Genomic DNA, 23,324 nt, shown 5'->3' on the forward strand with positions numbered 1-23,324 from the left:
TAAACATATATTGCATTATAAATCATTGTGTGTGCCCTGTCCTTAAAATAGGGGTTACAAAAATTATGGTTTGAAATTATTAAGGATTGCCTCATATTCACATGCATTTGCAGCTCTTGAATTATTTAGATTTTTACTGAATTAGAAAAAAAAATGCCTCATCTTCCTATTTTGGTTGCCGACTCCCGGCATAGGAGAGCCGACCAGATTAACTGTCTGTTCTTATTACTGATTTTTTTTTCCCTTTAGATGCTGAGCATAGCACTTTCAACATATGTTGTGAACAGTACCCACAGCAGTCTTCATCACAAGAAGGGGCTGCCTGTAATTAATCAAATCATTAGTTGGACAACTCTAGGTAAGGAGCTCTTCTAGCTAAATCCAGTTTATAGATAACTTTTGGGCAAAGAAGAGATTTTTTCCCCCCAGATCTTTGCACTAGCTCTTGGTTTTTCTGTGCAATTTTTCAGAATTTTCTCAATTGTTTTATAACTAATTTTGACAGAACCCTTTATGTAGCTCTGTTCAGCCTGCAAAAATAATCCTTGATCAAAATCTAGACTTTTTTATTTTAAAAAGGGGTCCATTTTTCCTGAGAAATATGAAACAAAGAAAATGTTCTCAAAATGCCTATGTTTAAGTTCATAAAGAAATGTGGAAAAACTTTGGGTTAGTAATTTTGTGACATTTTTTCACAGTTCTGGTATACCTTTTATAAAAAATTAATTTTGAAGATACTTTGCTTTTCCCTAGCTACAGCTTAAAACAAACAAACAAACAAACAAACAAAAAAAAAAACTAAGACCATCTACATGCCAAAACAGTTAACAAATCTAGGTGAGACAGTGTTGTTTCAGGAAAATTATTTTCATCAGCTGGGATTTCAGTTGTTATAGAAACATAATAGCAAAGAAAATTAAGTGCCTCCATGAACATGCGATGAAACTGTTCAGAACTGCCTCAGAAAATATTTGTGGTCTGATAGTAGTATATGTTGAACGTCAGTGAAATGCTTAATATCATTAAAGTAGCAAAAACAGGCCTCTGTAGACAAGTATCCTAATATTAAGAATTTAGATTTACCCTAAGCAGTTGTACTTATCTTTGACACTGTGAAACATAGTAACATGAAACCATCAGTCTTTCTGTTTATAAAGGTAATCTCTGTAGTAATTTTAGGCATTTGTAGATGTTCTGGTAGAGACTGTCTCAAAAATTATCTTTATCCATGGCTATAGTAGTTTAGGAATGTATGGATTTATTTTAGAAGTAACTATGTACCGTTTAAGGCTTGATAGCAATTTTCTGATAGCTGAAACTCAAAAACCAAAATACGAGCTTCAGCCTTTATTAGTTTGTTGACTTTTGTTATCTGGTCGCTTGATGTTCTATATGCTGTATGCATCTTTACATGAGTAGAATTGCTATATTTTAGTGAGACGCTGTCAATTTATGAAAATCATGCTTCTGTCTGAGCCTTTTAAACCTAACCACTGTACAGTAACACCTATAATTAGTACAACTGAACATTATTAGGGGAAATACGCTTTTTCTCATTCTTTTCAAATATCAGAGGGGTAGCCATGTTAGTTTGTATCCCCAAAAACAATGAGCAGTCCTGTGGCACCTTATAGACTAACGGATATTTTGGAGTATAAACTTTCATGGGCAAAGACCCATGTACAACATGCATCTGACAAAGGGATTTTTTACCCACAAAAGCTTATGCTCCAAAAAATCTGTTAAAGACCCCATTTGTCAGATGCGTGTCGTACATGGGTCTTTGCCCATAAAAGCTCATACTCCAAAAAATCTGTTAGTCTATTAGGTGCCACAGGACTGCTTGTTGTTCATTCTTTTCAGTTTTCATTTGAGCAATTTACAGTACTGTCAGCCTTTCTCCTGGTTTACTTGTGTTTTAAAGTAGGCTCCAATTTTGTCAGAGTGAAGAAAAACCATTGAAGTCATTACAATCCATTTGTGCCAATCTCAGTGCAGGACTGAAGTGTTACCTAGGTTTTTTTTGTTTGTATTTGTTTTCCTTTTGTGTAAATTTTACCAACACCAGCAAGTGGAAGAATAATATTTTAAATTGGAAGCAAGTTGGATAGAAGAAGGTTGATAATTAGAATGACAAGAAAAAACATGCTGGAAATTGTCTTACATGCCTCAAGGGTAATGTTTGTGGAGGAGGCGGTGATAAGACAAAAATAAAACTAATTGTACAAAAATTATTCTGTCTCCTGTATCAGAGATGTGTTGAATGTTTCAGCAGAGCCATAATATTGTGAATAATCAGCATCCTTGAGCTGTGTAGTTTCACTGTTCCTGTGTAGATTGTACTAGATGGAAGAATTTTCACTGACCTAGCTATCACCTCTCAGGGAGCTGTATCAAGTATGTCTATGGGAGCTGCTGTCCTGTCAGCATAGATAGTGTAGATAAGCCTTGAGACTCAAGCTGTTTGTTTGTTTTGATAGCTCCTCATTTGTTTTGTTTGTTTGTTTTGGTTTTTTGTTGTTTTTTGTTTTGGTCCCTTTGCTGGACAATGGCTGGATGGTTGAATACAATCTCTTCCGACTGAGGAGGGAAGTAGGGAAGGACTACCTCCCCAGCCAGAAAAGACTGTAGTCAAGAGCCTAGCTGTCGTCCAGCCAGTTTTCTATATGTGCACCTTCATTCATAATTGTAGCCAGTGTATGGCTCTCATAATGACTGTTAACTTCAGTGCATTACAAGTGTTTCATAAAAGATTGTATTTGATATAATTCTGTGGTGGAATAACAGTGTTCAGTCAGCTGCTGTAAGTGCTTATTCTGGGCTTTTAATATTTTTTGCTCTCCCTTTGGGGTGTCTGGACCATCATGATCACATCTATGATTAAAGCTAGATTTGATGCTTCAGAGATGTGATTAAAAACCATACTCTGCCAAGCAATCATTCAGTGCCATCCATGGTAGGTAAAAAAATATCTTTTTTTAACACTGTAAGACTGTGAATAATAGCAATCTCATGAGATAAGCAAAATGAGGACAGGGTGCCATGCTTTCTTTCTTACTGCCAGTCTTGACATGCAATGCCTCTGCTCTTTCTTCCTGTTCCGAGCCTCACATAAGCATAGAATCTCACAAGCTATGATGCGAAACTGACAGCGGACTTGACACTTGGTTGAAGAAACTCACTTTTTTCACTAGTGAAGTAATTTTGATATTAACCCCAGTCCCGAAAAGAAAGGCTTGCTAATTACAACTTTCTGTTGTGCCCCAGTAGCTTCCTTAAACATTCCTATTTTTGCTCATTCAAGACTGAAAATTGATAAATTAATATTATTTACATAAATAAAATGTTTTCAAAAGCACTTCCAAAATTTTACAACATTCTTCAACAGTATAATAGGGAATATACAGTTATTTTAGTAAGTGTTAAAAAAAACTAAATAATTCAAGTGATCAATTATTTAAATTGTTCAGCAAAAGTAACTCCAACAAAAGGCCCAAGGCAAATATGATCTGGGTTGAACCTCTAGGCATAGTATTTGCAAAGATGTAACATTTTATCTTTGTAATGTAAATAATATAATACATCTCTTATTCTTGTGGTGATGACATAAACTTCTCTATTTGTTGCAGCCTCATCCTTCTTTGTGCCGTTACTGAGTCCTACATTTTTCTTCCAGCGACTGCTTAGCATAATTCTCTCTTTGATGTCAAACTATTTACTCCTCAGCACAGGGTACTTTCATTTTATTTACATTTGGTGCATGTTGTCCTATATATTAAACTAAAACATTTAAGTGTTGAATGTGAAAAAGTTACTGAATCTGTGAATGCTCTTAAAAAGGTGGAAAGCTTGCTCCCTAGAAAAAGTAGCTCATCTTTTTAATGAACTACGGAAAATATCCTAGAAATCTCTTAGATAACATGCACTTTATTTTTCCAGGACCCCTCATACAGTGGCCTGTAGGGTGTATATACATCCCCACTTGAACTGAAATAACTAAATTGGATTTAATTTAGATCTTTTGACATATTGGTGCAAGTTTGCATGTATGGACACCCTAAATCTAGGAGACAAAGGAGCGAAAAACAAAGGCAGTGTCACACTTCCATCTACAAGGGCTGGGTGGTTAAACCGTCTCATGCGTAGAGAAAGTTGTGACAGATCGTCTAAACAACTCTGAATTGAAATGTCCTGCTAGCCTCCAAAGACTTAGTTCTATCCTCAGTGGGTCAAGATGATGTCAGTCAGTGTCCCACCTCTTTGTCTCCTCAAGTCTGGATTTATAGATATGATAAATCCAGTCTTTCTGTCATGGTTAAAGCAAGTGTGTCCTCAAGGAGAAAAAGGAGTGTTTCTTTCCAAGTTGTTTTGGCATTCATGTATAGTCAGGGCTTAAATGGAAATAGAAAAACTTACGATACTTCAATTTTTTCTGAAGAAAATGCACACCAAATTGAGTTCATCTGAAGTCCTGGGCTACCTGATCCTTTGATGTCCATTTAAAAACACAATAACATAGAAGTTGCAAAATGCAATCTGTCTGAAATAAACTAACATCCTCCTCACATTTTACTGCATGTCAGTTGATCTCCAGCCCATCAACCGAGACATGTTTAATCTCCCGCCACACATTCCCCTTCAGACAAATTTTCAGTTTTATCAATCTCTGACATAATATCATTTGTATTGACAAGGAGGCGGTCTCAAAGTACATGCATTATTTGTATAATTGATTATGCGATGCCTGTTATGGTTTATGTACATGTATAATATTATTTATTTTCTTTAGGTACGAAGCTCTCTTTCCACTGGCATTGTCTGGGTTGATGTTTGCTTGGATATACATGGAAACAGGAGCACTGCAGCTCTGTGGTGATTCACTTAAACAAAAGGTAGCATTTCAAGATAATTACATTTGATTCATCATCACAAGATCCCCTTACGCACACTAGATAAAATATTTCTCAATTTTTTTGGGAACAGTTTGTAAAAAAGCTCATGTTCATCTTTTTGAGTATGGAGAGCCTATTTCAAGTGCTCATCTCACAAGAAAACATAAGAGATTTATAAAATATTTTATTTGCTATATTCCATATTAGAGCTATTTCTAAGAGCATAGGAAACCAGTATGATTGAAGTAATATGCTTTGTAAGTTAGAGGTGGGACTTTCCTCCACTGAGTTCAATGCTAATTCTAAATAAGGAGTGAAAACCATTCCTAAGAGAAACAAAATGTTACTGTATATTTTTCAGATGGGAAAATCTAAACAAATAAAATGACCTAGCAGAAGAGTATTGTTGATGGAGTCTGAGAAGAAAATGGTCAATTGATTTCTGAAATTACCCAAAGGAAATATCTGTAGAGTTATTTAATTTCTGCCTGCCTCCTCACCTGTCTTTCTTATCAGTGTGATCTTTTATTTTACAAAAGCAAATACTTGGATTTACCCTGAGAGGTTTACACTATGTATCAATATAATTTTATTGTCTTTAAGATCTGTGGTGTCAGCGATGCTCTGTACCCAGGGTCACATTGTGATTCCTTTCTAAGTCTAGGCTGTTGTGCCCTTTGTTAGGTTAGAACCAAAATGCCTGTTACAAAGACCTAGTACAGAGATGGGCAGGAGATATGCCTGCTCTACTTTCCAGGAATGTCATCATTGATGATAATTACAAAGAATCAGTGGAATTTGCCAGAGTTATATAGCGGGGAAGCTATAGTTCTGAGCTTTCACCAATTTTATAGTTTATAGGTAGTCGACACAAGTGGTATATTGATACCATGTTGAGCTACAAACTGGGATAACAGATTCTGGTGATTAATAATACTTAAATGAGGGTAAAATTGCAGCAGAAGCATTCACAAGCACTGATGTGGCAATTACGATATGTTTTAGCTTCAGGAAAGCAATTTTAAAACTTCAGATACGTTTATGATACAAGGCAGAACATTAGAAATGCAAGTTGTGAATATTGTTATTTGGTTACATAACTTAACAAAGTGAGGCTTATATATCCCATCGACCAGTTTCCTCACATAGTAGAATTACTAGCACAGTGTGAAGGATGCATGGTTTGGGTTTTGCATATGAATGAACTATGAATAAAAAGACTATATGTAAGCTCAAAACAGTGATTGGTAGCATTATCATTTTTCCTTCATACAGTGTAATGTTTGCCTTGCTTTCAGTGAGAAGAAATCTTTCTCTTTATTTTTAAAACAAACAAAATCCACAACAATACAACATAGCACCTCTTCTAGAGACCCACTTTAACATCTGCCCAAAAGCCCTGCATTTCGAAATCCACTCATGTCTCTGTGGTTATGAGGCTATTTTTAAGCAATATGCAGTCTGTATTTCAGATCTACTACATTACATTTTTCTTTTTCCAATGAAAAGGATTCCATCTGTGAGTTAAACTATGAAGTCAATTTCTTCCCAGGTCAACAGGTGTCATGTCGAGAGTGGAGTAGAAAAGCTGAACAAACTTTCAGTAGACTCATTCACACACTCCTACACCTGAAGATAATTGCAATCTTCATAGTAGGAGATCTTATCTGCCTGTTTCTGTGAGCAGTGAACATGCATTTAAAAAAACAAACCACCACCACCATTTAACATAGAGGGGAGGACAGCGAGCAAAATAGTCAACCAAAGGTACAGGAGTTGTTTCTTTCTGAAGACAGTAACAGAAGCTCCTCGGGTTCCTTTGATTATTCTACTTACACAGTATCTTCTTCTGGAAGACTCACTGAAGTATAAGAAAACAATAGGAAAATATTACAGTCTTCATCACAAATGGTTCTGTCTGTTGATGGGGAAGTGAATTAATTCCCCATTGAATACATTAAAACATACCCTTAATATCAAAGTGCATCACCTGGCCTCATGTATTGATTTTTTTTGTTTTTTTTTGTTTTTTTTTGTTTTTTTGCTTGTTATCGTTGCAGCTTGCTGTTCTCAACTTCTCCTACACTACTGATATAACTCAGTTTCGGCAACTCCACCTGGATGACATTCGCAGGTCTTTTTTCTTTGTATCCTTTTGTCTTCTTTGGAAAGTGGTGATTATGACAATGTAATTTAGATTTCATCAAAAAGATTGGCCAGTGGCACAGTGGTTGATTTGAGTGTATTGTACTTAGCACTCTTGGTGGGTTATAGCTGAATTCATACACAGCCCCTTTTAAAGATTATCTGATTCAGGTCTTTGTTCACAAATACCAAGTTAATCTCCTGGTTGATCTGCTGTTGCACAAACCAGTTCAAACAGTGCTGACCTATAACTTCTTTCCTTGTCCCTTTAGAAATGCTCAGTTTCTTAGAATCGTTATGATTAAAGTTAACCTTTACTCTCATTGTAGCCTCTTTCCAAGATTTCTGTTACATTGTACTGACAGGTGCCCTGAAAAGGTTATGCTAATATAATTCCTGTTTTCATGTTTTAGGAATGTGTTAACATTAAAATATTGTAGGTCACAAACTGAGCATCATGGGTGAGAATATAAGCAAACATAACTGGATCCATCAGATACTAATGGAGAGAACAGGAACAAAGGGTCCTGTGGCACCTTATAGACTAACAGAAAAGTTTTGAACATGAGTTTTCGTGAGCACAGACTCACTTCATCAGATGCTGGTCTTGGAAATCTGCAGGGCCAGGTATAAATAAGCCAGAGCAAGGGTGGGGATGACAAGGTTAGCTCAGTCAGCAAGGGTGAGGCTTACTACCAGCAGTTGATCTGGAGGTGTGAACACCAAGGAAGGGGAAGCTGCTTTTGTATTTAGCCAGCCATTCACAGTCTTTGTTTAAGCCTGAGCTGAGGGCGTCGAATTTGCAGATGAATTGTAGCTCAGAAATTTCTCTTTGGAGTCTGGTCCTGAAATTTCTTTGCTGTAGGATAGCTACTTTTAAGTCTGCTGCTGTGTGGCCTGGGAGATTGAAGTGCTCTCCTACGGGTTTTTGTATATTGCCGTTTCTGATGTCTGATTTGTGTGCGTTTATTCTTTTAAGTAGAGACTGTCCCGTTTGTCCGATGTATATAGCAGAGGGGCATTGCTGGCACATGATGGCATAAATTATATTGGTAGATGTGCAGCTGAATGAACCCACGATGGTGTGGCTGATCTGGTTAGGTCCTGTAATGGTGTTGCTGGTGTAGATATGTGGGCAGAGCTGCAATGAGGTTGACCCATCCATGCAACAAACCTTGTTGCCAGCTCTGCCCACATATCTACACCAGCAACACCATTACAGGACCTAACCAGATCAGCCACACCATCATGGGTTCATTCAGCTGCACATCTACCAATATAATTTATGCCGTCATGTGCCAGCAATGCCCCTCTGCTGCATACATCAGACAAACTGGACACTCTCTACGTAAAAGAATAAACCCACATAAATCAGATATTAGAAATGGCAATATACAAAAACCCGTAGGAGAGCACATCAATCTCCCAGGCCACACAGTAGCAGACTTAAAAGTAGCTATCCTACAGCAAAGAAATTTCAGGACCAGACTCCAAAGAGAAATTTCTGAGCTACAATTCATCTGCAAATTCAACACCCTCAGCTCAGGCTTAAACAAAGACTGTGAATGGCTGGCTAAATACAAAAGCGGCTTCCCCTCCCTTGGTGTTCATACCTCCAGATCAACTGCTGGTAGTAAGCCTCACCCTTGCTGACTGAGCTAACCTTGTTATCCCCACCCTTGCTCTGGCTTATTTATACCTGGCCCTGCAGATTTCCAAGACCAGCATCTGATGAAGTGAGTCTGTGCTCACGAAAGCTCACGCTCAAAACTTTTCTGTTAGTCTATAAGGTGCCACAGGACCCTTCGTTGCTGTTACAGATCCAGACTAACACGGCTACCCCTCCGATAATGGAGAGAAGTGACTTCACTCCATAATTAGAAAATGTAGAAATGGCAGAGGTGCTTCATGACTTTTTTAGTTTGCCTTTCACCAAGAAAGTTGTTGGTGATTGGACACCTTATATTGTGAATGCTGAAGAAAATGAGGTACCTTCAGAGTTAAAATAAGAAAAGGACAAATTAAAAATAACTTCAACAAGTTATCAGGCAGGTAGCTGTGTTAGTCTGTAGCTTCGAGAACAAGAAGTCTTGTGGCAGCTTATAGACTAACAGATATTTTGGAGTGTAAGCTTTCATGTGCAAAGACCCGCTTCATCATCTGATGAAGCAGGTCTTAGCCCACAAAAGCTTATGCTCCAAAATATCTGTTAGTCTATAAGCTGCCACAAGACGTCTTGTCCTCGTTAGACAAGTTAGTTATCTTCAAGTCGCTAGGGTCTGATGAAATGCATCCTAGAATACTCAAGGAGCTGATTGGGAAGATACCTGAGTCTTCAGTATCATCTTTGAAAAGTCATGGAAGACTGGAGATTCCAAAACACTGGAAAAGGGCAAATGTAGTGCCCATCTATAAAAAGTGAAATAAGGACAACCCCAGAAACTACAAACTTGTCATCTTAACTTCAGTAACAGGAAAAATAATTGAGCAAATGGCTGAGTCCATTTGCACACATCTAGAAGATAATAAGGTGATAAGTAACAGTCAATGTGGATTTGTAAAGAACAAATCACATCAAACCAACCTGTTAGCTTTCTTTGATAGGACAACAAACTTTGTGGGTAAGGGAAAAGTGGTAGATATGATATGCCCAGACTTCGTAAAGCTTTTGATACAGTCTCGCATGACTGTTTCATTAACAAAGTTGGAAAATACAGCCTAAATGGGGCTATATTATAAAGTGAGTGCATAGCTAGTTGGATAACTGTTCCAAGAGAGTAATTATCAGTGGTTCACAGTCATGTTTGAAGGGCTCAACAAGTGGGGTTCTGCAGGGATCAGTTTTGGGATCAGGTCTCTTCATCAATGATTTAGATAATGGCATAGAGAGCACACTTATAAAGTTTGCAGATAATACCAAGATGGGAGGGGTTACAAGTACTTTAGGAGGATATGATGATTATTCTAAATGATCTGGACGCACTGGCAAAATGATCTGATCTCAACAGGATGAAATTCAGCAAGGACAGATGCAAACTACTCCACTTAGGAAGGAACAGTCAGTTTCATACATACAAAATGAGAAGTGACTCTCTAGGAAAGAGTACTGCAGAAAAGGATTTAGGGGCCATAGTGGATGACAAGATAAATGTGAGTCAACAGTGTGACACTTGCAAACAAACAAACAACCCCCCCATCATTAACAGGAGTGTTGTAAGCAAGACACGAGAAGTAATTCGTCCATACTATGCTGATTGGGTCTCAACTGGAGTCCTGTGTCCTGTTTTGGGTGCCACATTTCAGAAAAGATTTGGACAAATTGGAGAAGATCCAGAGAAGAGCAACAAAAACGATTAAAGGTCTAGAAGACAATGTGGCTGTGTCTACCCTACAAAAATGAACTTCAAAATTGAGTGTCTACACACACACACCCTACTTCGAAGTTAAACTTCAAAGAAGGGCGCTGCTCCATTCCTGGGATTGGATCAAGGACTTCGAAGTTGGGTTCCCTACTTTTGAAGTTAATGTAGAAGTAAGGGAAAATGTGTGTACTTGGATGCAGTGCCTAACTGAAGTTAACTTCAAAGTTAGTTCCTAGTGTGGACGCACTCTCTATGAGGGAAAATTAAATGAATTGGGTTGTTTAATCTGGAAAAGAGAAGACTGAGAGGAAACATGATAATAGCTTTCAAGTCATAAAAGGAGGAGGGAGAAAAAATAGTAACAGTAACAGCTGAGAGTAGGATGACAAACCATGGGCTTAAATTGCAACAAGGGAGGTTTAAGTTGGCCATTAGGAAAAACTCCTTAAAGGTCAGGGTGGTTAAGCACCTGAATGAATTGCTGGTGGTGGTTATGGAATCTTTTTCATTGGAGATTTTTTAAGAGCAAGTTAGACGAACACCTGTCAGGGATGGTCTAATGGTACTCGGTACCACCATGAATTCAGGTGACTGAACTTGATGACGTCTTGAAGTTCCTTCCAGTTCTGTAATTCTGAAAGCGTGTGCGTGCACATACTGTCCCTGTTTGTCTATGACTTTGTCATTTTACAATTTTGGCCGGACAATCCTACCAAAAATTCATAGCAGACGTACTAATTATTTCTAAAACTAAATTGTTTAATTATCCTCTTCCTCTTTTTTTTTTATTGTGAAGACTAAGTAGCTGGAGAGAGTGAAATGATTGTTACATGGCTGTAGGTAGATGAGAGAAATTTGGCAATGAGTAGTGAATTCTTGCTCGGACGAGTTAACGTGGGTTTGTGGGGAAATGGGATTATCGCAGTGGCTGGGACTGAGGGAGGAGGACAGAAGAGAGTTAAGATCCCACCTAGCTTTTTTAAATGTTAGAAAGAAGCTGGCAAGTTTGGCAGCCTGTCTGCTGAGCTTTCCTTTGTGGTCTATGGAGAACACAGTGCTTTAATTTGTAGGCATCCATCTGAGGAGGGTAAATCCAAATCCTACAGCATGCAGAGTTTGAATTCATAGAATGGAGTGCCCCCCAAAAATGTTACAGACCATCAATCCCTGTGGTGCCATCCCTGCTGCAACTTGCTGCCCAAAGCTCAGCCTCTGCCTTCCAGCTCAACCTGCCCAAATGTAGTTCTGACAGGTGTGATGGGTTTGATCACCGAGACCTCCCTGAGACTGTCACTTGATGTGCTGAAATGTTATTGAGCCCAGATTTGTGCCCTCCTGGCACCCTCATTTCTGTCCTGTTGATCCAGGCCATCTGGCCTCTTCCAGCATGAACACAGAGTTAGAATGACAGCCCTTAGCAGAATACAGATAATGAGATCAGCTCAGCTCTGGGGCAGCTCACCAACGGGTCTTGCTTTGGCACACAAATGCACCACCTTAGTGGGACTTGAGCCCCAAATAAATCCATTTACTGTATATAAAGTATGGAGCAAGCTCAGATAGTTCACCCTCTTTTTTAAGGTAAAGAGAGAGACGCACAGACTCCTTGCTCCTCCGCCCCCTTCCCCCAGTAACAGTTACTTACACTAGATTTAGTGTAATTATACATAAAATAAAATAAAATAAAAATAAAAGTGATTTAATTAATTATACAAAGCAGGATAGCACACAGAGCAATGTACATTATTAAACAGAACATGCAATCTAAGCTTTATGCACTAAGGCTGTGTCTACACTACAAAAATAAATTCAAAGTTGCTTACTTTGAAGTACAACTTTGAAATTGAGCATCTGCACACACCCTTCGAAGGGTGGCACTACTCCATTCCTGGGACTGGAGAAAGGACTTTGAGATGGGGCTCCCTTACTTTGAAGTTAACTTCAAAGTAGGGGAAAAGGTGTAAACTCTCTGAAGTCTACTTTGCAGTAGTGCCTAACTGCTAGCGAAGATAACCCCCTCTGAAACTTGTTACACGCGTTATCTCACCTTCATAGCTGTTCTTGTAAGCTTCTTTCACAGATTGAAAAGCCTCTCAATCTGAGCTCAGTCCTTTCTCCTGCTTAGTCTAAGGTGTGACCATGTCTTAATAGCAGGCTGGAAACAGGTCTTGATAGAACCCCAGAATTCACAAGTCAGCAGCAGTGTAGTACAACTGCAAGAAGGCGCTTCTCCCCTGTCACTTGTCTCTTGCTAAGGGGCATTAGCATTAGCTCTGTGTAATAAATGCATTAGTCTCTAAGGTGCCACAGGACTGCTTGTTCTTCATTGTTGTTCCTGATGGGCTGGTAATTGACTTTCCCAGTGTGAACGCATTGATAATAAATCTACAGATGGTATTCCTAATTTCAGATACAGGAATTATACATGCCTACAATGGGAAAATCATATTCACTAGACTGCATAAAGCATATTCCAGTTATGTCATACTCCTATTAATAGCCATATTTTCATAAAGCTTATGGACAACCCCATGACAATGGGCTTCTCCTCAGGTACCTTAGAAGCAGCTTTATTTACTGAATAGTAAGCTTGTCCTTTTCCTTCACAGCTTTGCTATTTAACAAAACCTCTAAAATTTAGCAAAATTACTGGGAATTTCAGCACAGGCAGCATACCATTTTTGAAAATTTAAAAATCAGTTTTTCTCTGAATAACAGACTGGATGGTTCTAAAAGCCCAAATGTAGTAATCCCTTGGGCACAACTTAATCTAAAAGAAGTGAAATATATTGTATCAGCTGAAAAAAATACATACATCTTTTTTAATGGGACCAAGCAAACAGTGAATTTCAGCTCAAAAGCATTTTTTTTAAGTTTAGGATGTTATTAATTACTATAGTGGTGAAGAAAGAAATGACTTCTCAACTTGAACTGTAATACTGCTACCATGAAACTATTTTAAATTAAACGAACATGTCAAGATCCTCACTTAGGGCTTGAGAGTTGGCCTATGCTGAGGGGCCTTAGGCCTTTGTTAGTCTGATCTTCCAGAAAAAGACTGCGTATGTTTAGCATCTTGATTAGGCAGCAGCCAAGCCTGTTAAGCTACTGGGCTTGTTCCTGTGTTATCAGAGAACTGTAACTGTTGTGAATTTGAACTGGAAGAATTTTGCAATATTGTTAGACTGTGACATTACTAAATCTGCAACAGTAAGTTAGTTTCTCTTGGGAGGCAGATGCTATAGATTTCTTTATTTGCATTCACATTCCTTCCAAAATTTTGCTTGCAAATGCTTGAAGACTGTTGTTATATTTTTAATACTGAACTTTTTATATTAAAGTATTTAAATATGTCCTATGACTGGAATGAAAGGGTCAGAAGAGGCTATGCTAGTCTCTGCCTTTCCCCCCAAGGAAGCCTGAAAGGCAGGAGTCCTTTTTCATTACCTTCCCACTCCACAGTGTGGGGAGAACTGCCAGATCAGTAGCAAGATGAAAGAGGCATGAGAGACCATATTGGCTCTGGGCCTCACCATTGAGGGGAAGCAGGAGCTTTCTGTTCTGTTCCCTGCTCCTCCACATGTGGTTTTATAGTAGCTGGAGGTATCCACTTCACAAGTTGACCAAGAGAAAAAGGTGACTCCCTAGGTCTTCCAAACAGGTTTTTGGGGCAGACAGGTCACTCACCAGATTTGTATGTGGACTGCCCTCCCCTTAACGGAAATTCAGGATCCGAATGTACAATCTGGCAAGCATATTTGATTTTGTGCTTTTAAATGAAGTGTAAAACTAAAACAATAGTAAATGAGCTCCACATAATGTGGTACTGGTAAGTATTTATAAAGAAATGTTCAGCAGCAAACCATGTTTTTATTGCATATTTTATATGTCTTTTAGTTTTTCCTTAGCCATATTTAGGTATTCTTCATCGTGACAGCGTTTTTTGGTACAGGAAATATAGCTTCTGTTAACAGGTAAATCTTACTGATGATGTTAAGAGAAGTTGAGTGCAAAAGAGGAAGATATCACAAAAAAATACTCAAAAGTACATGCCTAGTAAAACAGTAAGGACATGGCTACTGATACTATAAAATAATACTTACGTATAACCACCATTAGGTTACTACACTTACGGTTATCTCGTAGGCAGTGGCTACACTAGCCGCCCCCCCTTCGAAAGGGGGCTGCTAATGAGTCACTTCAGCAGATACTAATGAGATGCTGCCATGCATATGCAGCACCTCATTAGCATAATGGTGGCCACATGTGTTTCGAAAGCTCCACTTTCAAAACGCACTCCGCCTGTGTAGACAAGGGCCTTTTGAAAGGACCCCACTGGATTTCAAAAGCCCTTTCTTCCCAAAAACAAATGGGTCCTTTCAAAAGGCCCCTGTCTACACCGGCAGCATGCGTTTCAAAAGCGGCACTTTCAAAATGTGTGCAGCTGCCATTATGCTAATGAGATGCTGCATATGCATGGTAGCACCTCATTAGTATCTGCCAAAGTGGCTCATTAGCATCCCGCTTTCGAAAGGGGGGGGGCTAGTGTAGCCACGGCCTAAGAGATAACCATAAGTGTAGTAATCTAATGGTGGTTATATGTAAGTATTATTTTCTGTGGTATGTGGTGTAAAGCAGTGTTTCTTAAACTGTTTTCCATGGACCACTGGTATTCTGTGAACAACTCGCAGGTGTGCCGTGAGCATTTGGAAAAATAATTCGAAGTTTTACAATAAGGCTACATCTGCATGGGAAGTCTCTGTCTAGAGGTTTCACTGTTGGAAGAGATTATCCAGTAAAACATCTCTCAACAGATGGCAGCTACACAGTAAAGTGTATCGTGATATTGATCCCCTCTGTTGACAGAGGGTGTCCACGTGTGCAGGCTGCTTTGTTGACAGAACCGGCCCCATAACCCCAGAAATGTGGCTTGCATTGAGGCAAGCTCTTCTTGGGCCGCTGGTCTCGGGCTCCCTTAAAGCCCTTCCCTCCTCACGATCCACACTCCCTACCCACGCTGAGGCTTGGGTACTTCCTGGAGGGACAGCAAAGCCATTTCAGGGCTCCATTACTGTTTGAGTGGGAACTCATTCTTGCCAGACCGCTACCAGGCCAGAGCAGCACTTGGGTTGCTTCCGGCCCTGTCTCTCCTCCTGATTGGTCTGTTACACCACATCGGGGGGAATGACTCTGAGAGGCAGCCAGCGCCACAAAGGACTTTTCTGTCAACAGGAGGGGCTCCGGAGAATCTACACAGCACTTTTGTCAACAGTATACTGTCAAAAAAGGCGTTATACCTCAATGGGGAAAGGTGTAACACTGTCGGTGGATGTGCCAGCTTCTGTCAGAAACTCCCGACAGAGTGTGTTTGCCATGTAGACACTTGGTGGACTGTGTAGACAAAGGCCAGGTTTTGTTGACAAAACCCTCTCGTGTAGATGTAGGCCGACTGTGTTTTTTGTTATTTAAACCAAATACAATGTTACTCCTTCATTTCTATGGTACCTGATTAAGTTACTTCATTTGCTGTATATGTTGCTGTGTGGATTTCTTTATTTGTTGTTGGCTTTTTAGTTTTTTTGGTTTTGGTCTGACAATATTTTTGAACAAAATTTTTATAGGTGTTCCACCTTAAAAATATTATTGTTTTGGTGTTTTGTGGTCTCAAAAAGTTCAAGAAACACTGGCGTAAAGGGCCAGTCCTGCAAGATACTAAGTTGCTTCAGCTCCAGTTGTTAGTGGGCATTGAGAACACTTGTACTGAGGAAGAGTTTTATGTGGCTGTAAATAAACACAGAGAAAGAAAATGCTTAGATACATAGGCTAAGATACCATACTTGGGAAAGACAATATAGTAGCAGCTTGCATGCACATACTTTGAACAAAATCTAAAATGCCTCATCAGCAGGAAAAAATGAAATGTTGTTCGTTTTTAAAGAAAATACAAAGGTTCATTTTAATTATTTGTTTGTTTGTTTATCTAGTTTTGACCCTGCTTCTGTCTATTGCTTCCTGACTGTGTTTAATCCCTTTATAATGGGTGGCTTGCTGGTGTGGAAGGTTAGTAATTGCATCTTTGTGCAGTTCTCTCAAAGAAGAGATTAATGAGTAATACATCCTGCATGCAGGAATTCTTTTGCAATTTATGCAATATGTGTTTTTTAACATTTATTAACCCATTTTATCCTGCATGCAACTACCTGCTCTTACAGAATTTCTAAGGTTAAATCCTAGAGCGTGTTTGACTTCAGTATACACAATAAAGGAGTGACTCATGGTAGATATATTTATTATATTTTAAATAGGAATTTCAAATTTGAAAACATCTTAAATTCTCACACTGTTTATAATAAACAAATCTGGGGAAATACATATATATTTTACCACATCCATCGATCCCACTCGTACTAAATAGAAATGTATTGAGAGGTTTTTTTCTATTGTTATTTTTGTAAACTTTACTCTCTCTGATTTTGTGAGAAACAAGTTATAAAGTCTTTAAAAATTGAACTTCCCATTTCCCTACCCATGCTGTCATTCCCATTTTGAAGATGAGGTTCAGGATTGCTTCTCTGGTTAGGGCAGAAATAATTAGACAGCCGTAAGGGACAACAAGCAGAAACCCTGCCAATAGATTACATCTAAGGTAAATGGTATATTCAGTCTGCCACCTCCTTTCCCAAGAAGAACATTGGGTTGGAATAGGAACCAGAATCAATTCAAACCAGACTTTGTTGAATTCACACCTGCTAGGTGCTGAGCTGTATTTCCATTAGCAGTATTGTGCTTTCTTTCTGCCTGAGATGTTACTGCATCTGCAGCCCAGCCTGCACTTTCCAATATCTGTAAAGGTAGGAGCTGGGAAATGGCAGGTTCAGTCTTTAAAAAACATTTTATTTGTGTACTTCTAGACTTAAAGAAGTGTGGGTCACTTCTAAAATAATGCAGTACACACATTTGAGAGTGTTTTTTTTTTTAATTCATGAAGTTCTACAGCTTTGCTTGGAGGACAGTGAGTGCAGTATTTATTCTATTCTGGCTCAGTACTTGTCACATACAAGTACTTATGCATGGGCTGAAATAACCCTTTCGTAACAGGGAGTTCTGGGAACTACCATGTAAAAATGTTGCAATATCTATACGCTACAGCATTGCTCAAATATTATCATCAGTGCTAGATTTGATCAGCTAAAACAAGGACCATTAATATGTTTTAATCATTGGCTTGCTTGGTGACTCATAGTGTTTTCCTTCAGGTAGACCATGTCCATAGACTTTGTATCTGCTTACAAAGCATGCTCTCTGCCAAATGATTTTTCACCCTTTCTTTGTCAATATTTTACATTTACAATATGTGCTACAATGAAAGCTTCCCATAATGGCTTTTTGAAAAGCATGACAATTTTCCATGACCACTTGTGGTGTTCTAATGGGCTGCTTTACAAATGTTGTTCTAAACCATAATGCAATTTATGTTTTAACAGATTGTAATCCCTTTTGTCCTTGTATCATGTGCTTTTGAAGCTGTTCAAGTCACAACACAGCTATCTTCTAAAAGGTACAGTAAATGTAATATGACAGCAGTAGATAGGTAGGGTGAATCAAGCAGTATAACTAACAGCGATTTGACTCCATTAGTACACCAGTGCAGTTACTTTGAAAGAATTTGGATTTATCAGGTTTCAGACTAAAATAACCAATGAACTATTTGGATGATGTGTCACTTCTTCCTCACTCTTTGCACATGTTAAAACTTCCTTAACTCAAAGTTGCCTCAGTAACAAATAAGTGAAAATGTATGGTGGTTTTAAAGGTTGGCCTGGTATGAATGATTAAGCATTTAGTTTTCTGCATTTAAAACACAAAGGATACAAAAAAAATTCTGTCTTTATGTGGAAAATTAGGAAATTAAATTAAAATATATTTTAAACTGCATCTCTCCGTTTAGTACAAATATATTTTAATTAAGCAGCATAAAAGCCAGCTACATTAAAACTTTGGCTAGGCATTTTCATATTTTGGACACTGCTTTTTGGATCTCAGGCAGCGTGGAGGAACAAAACCTGTCTAAGTCAGGTGCAGATGGGAGAAAAGCCAGGTGAGGGGGGAAGGGGTTGGACTATGAGAATGAAACTGTGTTGAGAGAGAGAAGACTGGGACTGACTGGGCAAGGAGACTGGGAGCTGAGGGAGAGGGAAGACTGGGGCTGGTTCGAAAATGAGATGGGGACTGGGAGCAACAGAGGGAAATAGGGAACAGACTGGGAGCCAGCTGACCGAGGGCTGAACACTAAGATTGGGTGAGTGGTTGAAGAACCAGGGACAAGGAGCCTAGGAGTGAGTTTGTGGGAATGGATGGGGAGACTGAAATTGGATGAGGAACCTGAAGGAAGAGGCAAGAGTTGGGAGCCAGTCGAGCGGGAGGGAAGATCAGATGAGGATATGGCAGGGTGGAAGAGTGATTGGTCATGGGAAGGAAGAGAAAAGTAGAGTTCGGAGGGTAGAGATTGGGACCTGAACAGAAAACTCAGGGGGAAAACTGGTACTGGAATGAGAAGCTTTAGGAGAGGTAACTGGGATGGGTAGGCAAGGAGAATGGGACTGTGGATGGGGAAGAGGCAGAAGTGGGACAAATTACCAGGTAAGAGACCACAGAGGTTATGTTGGTAAGGACAGGCACAAGTCTCTGCCCACTAGAACACACTTCTCTCCAGAGCCTGGAATAAAATCCCTGGTTCTTCTTCGAGTGTCCCCGTGGGTGCTCCACAATAGGTGTCGGGCTTGCCCGGCGCCGCAGATCGGATCTTCCAAGCAGTTTCTGCCGGACCGCGCATGCGCCGGCGCGCGCCGCTCCCTTGGGCGCTCCTGGCCATGTGCGCGATCCGGTCCCCGCCAGTTCCTCTTAACCGCCGTCGGCTGCAGACGGAATCCGAACTAGGCTAAGGCCAAGTAGCGTATTCAATGACTTTAACTGTTTTTCTTTAAAGTTTTTCAAGTACTTAGGCTACTGCAAGTTAGCCGGTTGTTATTTTTCAAAAAAAAAAAACAAAAAAAAAAAACAACAAACAAACTACAAGCGGGACAGCTTCAATCCAGTCCCAGTAACAAGCGCCGGAGGCCAGGAGCATCGGGCCATCAGCCCTCCTGCTGAGGCAGGTCATCGGACGGGGAAAACAGCACAGAGAAGGTGCTAAGTACCCGCTTAACAACTGAAAGACTCACCAACAATGTCCTCTTCAGGATTTAAAAAATGTGAGTCCTGCCGAGAGGCGATTAAGGAGAGACAGGGAGATGCGGCTTAAAATGCTGCTTTTTGATAAGGCCCTCCAGCCAGACGTGCTGGAGCGGCCGCAGCAGGAGGGACCCTCCGGGGCCCATAAAAGGAAAGCTGCCTCCCTCACCCCATCAGCGCAAAAACGGAGGAAAGTCTCCCCAACCCGATCCCTGCCGGCAGCAACAGTGAGCGGGACGGGAGGAGCGAGCAGCCCCCAGCCGCAGCAACAGCTGATCGGCGGCGGCACGGAGAGCCACATGGAAACGGCTCAGCCTCTGATAATCAGTCAGCCGCCCCGCACCGCAGGCAGGGCGGCGGCTTAAAACTGCTTTTCATAAGGCCCTCCAGCCAGACGTGCCGGAGCGGCCGCAGCAGGAGGGACCCTCCGGGGCCCATAAAAGGAAAGCTGCCTCCCTCACCCCATCAGCGCAAAAACAGAGGAAAGCCTCCCCAGCCCGATCCCTGCCGGCAGCAACAGCGAGCAGGGCGGGAGGAGCGCGCAGCCCCCAGCCGCAGCAACAGCTGATCGGCGGCGGCACGGAGAGCCATGTGGAAGCGGCTCAGCCTCCGATAATCAGCCAGCCGCCCCACACCGCAGGCAGGGCGGCGGCTAAACAAGCGCCGGTACCGGCGGCACCGCAGGCAGCGGCACCGACCCCCGGGGAACCGGCGGTGCAGAGCACGCAGGCACGTAGCCTGCAGGCACCGAAGGACACCGCACGTGCGGCACTGCCTTCGAGTGTGCCAAGCATGGTGCGGACGGGGCGGGGATCCCCTGTGCGTCAGGGGGCGGAGTTACCTCCTCAAGGGAGGGGGAAGGCTGCACACAAGAGGAGGCATTGCAGCCCCTCTCCGGACAGGGCTGTGGAGTTGCTTTCTCACAGCCCTCCGCTTATGTTGCAGACTCCAACCAGAAGGCAGGGGTCCCCCCTAGCCTACCCGGAGCCCCCTTCTCCATTTTTGCAACCAGCCTCACCCTGGCTGGGACCACCTTCACCCTTCCTGGGGTTTGAACCGCTGGACTATTATGCAAAATCGCTCTCTCCAGTGTCTCGACGATCTCCCTCCCCCAGACGCAGAGGGTATGCACCAAGGGAGTGGTCTAGGTCACCTTCCTAAGAACAGTGCCTATACTGCCATGGTCGCCCCTACCACGCGGGGCATAGACACCATCGGCAATCTACTAGGGGAAGATCCCCACAGACGATCTCGTACCCCCGAGGGCAATTGCGACCGGGGACAGAGACTCAAGCATCTCAGGGGGGACTGGTTATGGAACCCCGAGATGTTCCCTCGCAAACCTCTAGCGAGAGGGTGTACCATCGCCAACAGGAACCGGAAGGGTCCAGAGAGACGTACCCCAGCGGTTCCTCACTCTCCTCCCCGGACGAGGCTACGGCCCCGGGGGACGTCCATCCTCGGACGATCTCAAACAGTTTCAAGAGCTGTTTAAGAGGGTGGCCTTCACGCAAGGCATCCAGACAGCATAGGTGCAAGAGAAACACCATAAGCTCCTCAAAAATTTGAGACCTCCGGCCTCCTTCCAGAGTAGCAATACCGCTTACTGAAGCGATCTTAGAGTCTGCCACTACAATATGGCAGACCCCTGCGACTATTCCGCCTGTCCAAAACAGAGCGGATAAGAAATACTTCGTGCCGGCGAAGGGCATGGAGTTCCTGTTCAGCCACCCACAGCCAAATTCCTTGGTGGTGGAGTCGTCGCAACAAAGACCAAAGACATCTCAATTCAGGACAGGGGGAACAGACAAAGATGCCAGGAAGCTAGAGCTGTTCGGCAGAAAGGTCTACTCCTCCTCCACTTTAACGTTGCGAATGGCAAATTACGCAGCGCACTTAGCGAACCATAATTTCGACAACTATTCCAGGTTAACCTCCCTCATGGACTCGCTTCCAGAGGACAAAAAGCCGGTGCTCAAGGCCATAGTGCAAGAAGGCTACGCGGCCTCGAGGACGGGAGTTCAGATCGCCCTGGACGTTGCGGACACAGCAGCACGTTCCACAGCAACGGCAGTGGTGATGCGAAGGGAGTCCTGGCTCCAGACTTCGGGTATACCGAGGGATCTGCAGGCGAAGATAGTTGACCTTCCCTTCGACTCGCAGAAGCTGTTTGCTGAATCAACTAACTCGGTCCTTCATTCCAGTAAAAATTCAAGAGCCACACTCAGGACCCTGGGGATTTACACCCCTCCATACACAAAGAAAAGGTACTACCCTCAACAAAGACGGTGCCAGTACCAGCAACAGCGCCCCCAGTACCACAGGGGTTACGAGCAAGGGTGACATCAACAGCACCAGCAGTACAGAACTCCCAGGTGACGTTCACAACAGAGCCGTGCGTCCTCGGGGCGGGGCCAAAGGCCACAAGTTTGACCACAATCGCCTCCATCCTTACAGCACTGGATGATGGAGACTGGTTCGCAGCCCTCGATTTACAAGACGCGTACTTCCACATAACTATCCATCCGGCTCACCGGCGATTCCTCCGGTTCATGGTAGGCAACGGACACTTCCAATACAAGGCCCTACCGTTTGGCCTCTCCTCGGCCCCCAGAGTCTTCACCGAGACCTTGGCAGTGGTGTCAGCCTACCTGCACAGACAGGGGGTATTTATTTTCCCGTATCTGGACGACTGCCTGCTCAAAGGGGCCTCGAAGGGGGAGGTTCTGCGCATGATACGCGTCACAGCAAACACGTTCTCTTCACTCGGCCTGGTTATCAATCTGGCAAAATCAAAAATAGACCCCACACAGGACATAGAGTTCATAGGGGCTTGCATAAACTCGGTTACAGTGAGAGTATATCTACCAGAGGCTCGCTTTCGGGCCATCGGTTCCCTCGTGCAGGTCATCACCTTCAGCCCTACGGTGCCGGTCTTGACGTGCTTGCAGCTGCTGGGCCACATGGCAGCGGCGACGTTCATAGTACAGAATGCCAGGTTACACATGTGCAGCATGCAGCACTGGCTGGCGAGTGTATACAAACCGGCAGTACACACCGTTCGCAGGGTGGTGTCGCCCACAGCCGGGGTGCGCAAATCCCTACAATGGTGGGTAAACCCCAGGAACCTGCTAACAGGGGTACCCTTCCACCAGCCGCAAATATCGGTTTTTCTCACTACAGATGCCTCCCTCATAGGGTGGGGAGTGCACATGGGCGAAGAGGTGACTCAAGGACTGTGGTCACCCGCGTACCAGTCACTACACATAAATATACTGGAGCTCAGAGCAGTGTTCAACACCTGCAGACACTTTCGAGACCACATACAAGGCAAAGTCGTCGGGATCAGTACAGACAATACCTCCACCATGTTTTATATAAACAGGCAAGGAGGAGCTCGATCCCGTGCCTTATGCGTGGAAGCAATCCGCTTATGGAACTGGTGCATCGCCAACAATATAATCTTGAAAGCCTCATACTTGCCGGGTGCGCACAATGTGAAGGCAGACCAGCTGAGCAGGCGTTTTGCACTCACACACGAGTGGCAGATCCGCCCCGATCTGCTACGGCCGATTTTTCCACGCATGGGGTTTTCCCCAAATAGATCTGTTTGCCACTCAGCACAACAAGAAGTGCCCACGATTCTGCTCCAGGGCAGGACTGGGATGGGGGTCCCTGGGGGACGCATTCGCGA

The 23,324-nt window shown here is 42.3% G+C and overlaps 1 protein-coding gene across 6 annotated transcripts in view; it reads left to right on the forward strand.

Moving 5' to 3' along the window:
- The window catches only part of PIGN (phosphatidylinositol glycan anchor biosynthesis class N), a 209,606-nt gene that overhangs the window by 161,356 nt on the left and 24,926 nt on the right, over positions 1–23,324 (forward strand). For 4 of the 6 annotated variants that reach the window (XM_074985941.1, XM_074985944.1, XM_074985942.1 and 1 more), the window contains 7 exons: positions 250–358; positions 3,630–3,732; positions 4,790–4,892; positions 6,953–7,039; positions 14,318–14,373; positions 16,384–16,459; positions 17,884–17,957. In XM_074985941.1, the coding sequence (XP_074842042.1) occupies positions 250–358; positions 3,630–3,732; positions 4,790–4,892; positions 6,953–7,039; positions 14,318–14,373; positions 16,384–16,459; positions 17,884–17,957 (608 nt within the window). The remainder of the gene's footprint in view (positions 1–249; positions 359–3,629; positions 3,733–4,789; positions 4,893–6,952; positions 7,040–14,317; positions 14,374–16,383; positions 16,460–17,883; positions 17,958–23,324) is intronic. The other 2 variants (XM_074985943.1, XM_074985945.1) reach the window with 2 other exon arrangements.

The sequence above is a fragment of the Carettochelys insculpta genome, chromosome 2, assembly GCF_033958435.1.
Source record: "Carettochelys insculpta isolate YL-2023 chromosome 2, ASM3395843v1, whole genome shotgun sequence".
In the NCBI taxonomy this organism is placed as follows: Eukaryota; Metazoa; Chordata; order Testudines; family Carettochelyidae; genus Carettochelys; species Carettochelys insculpta.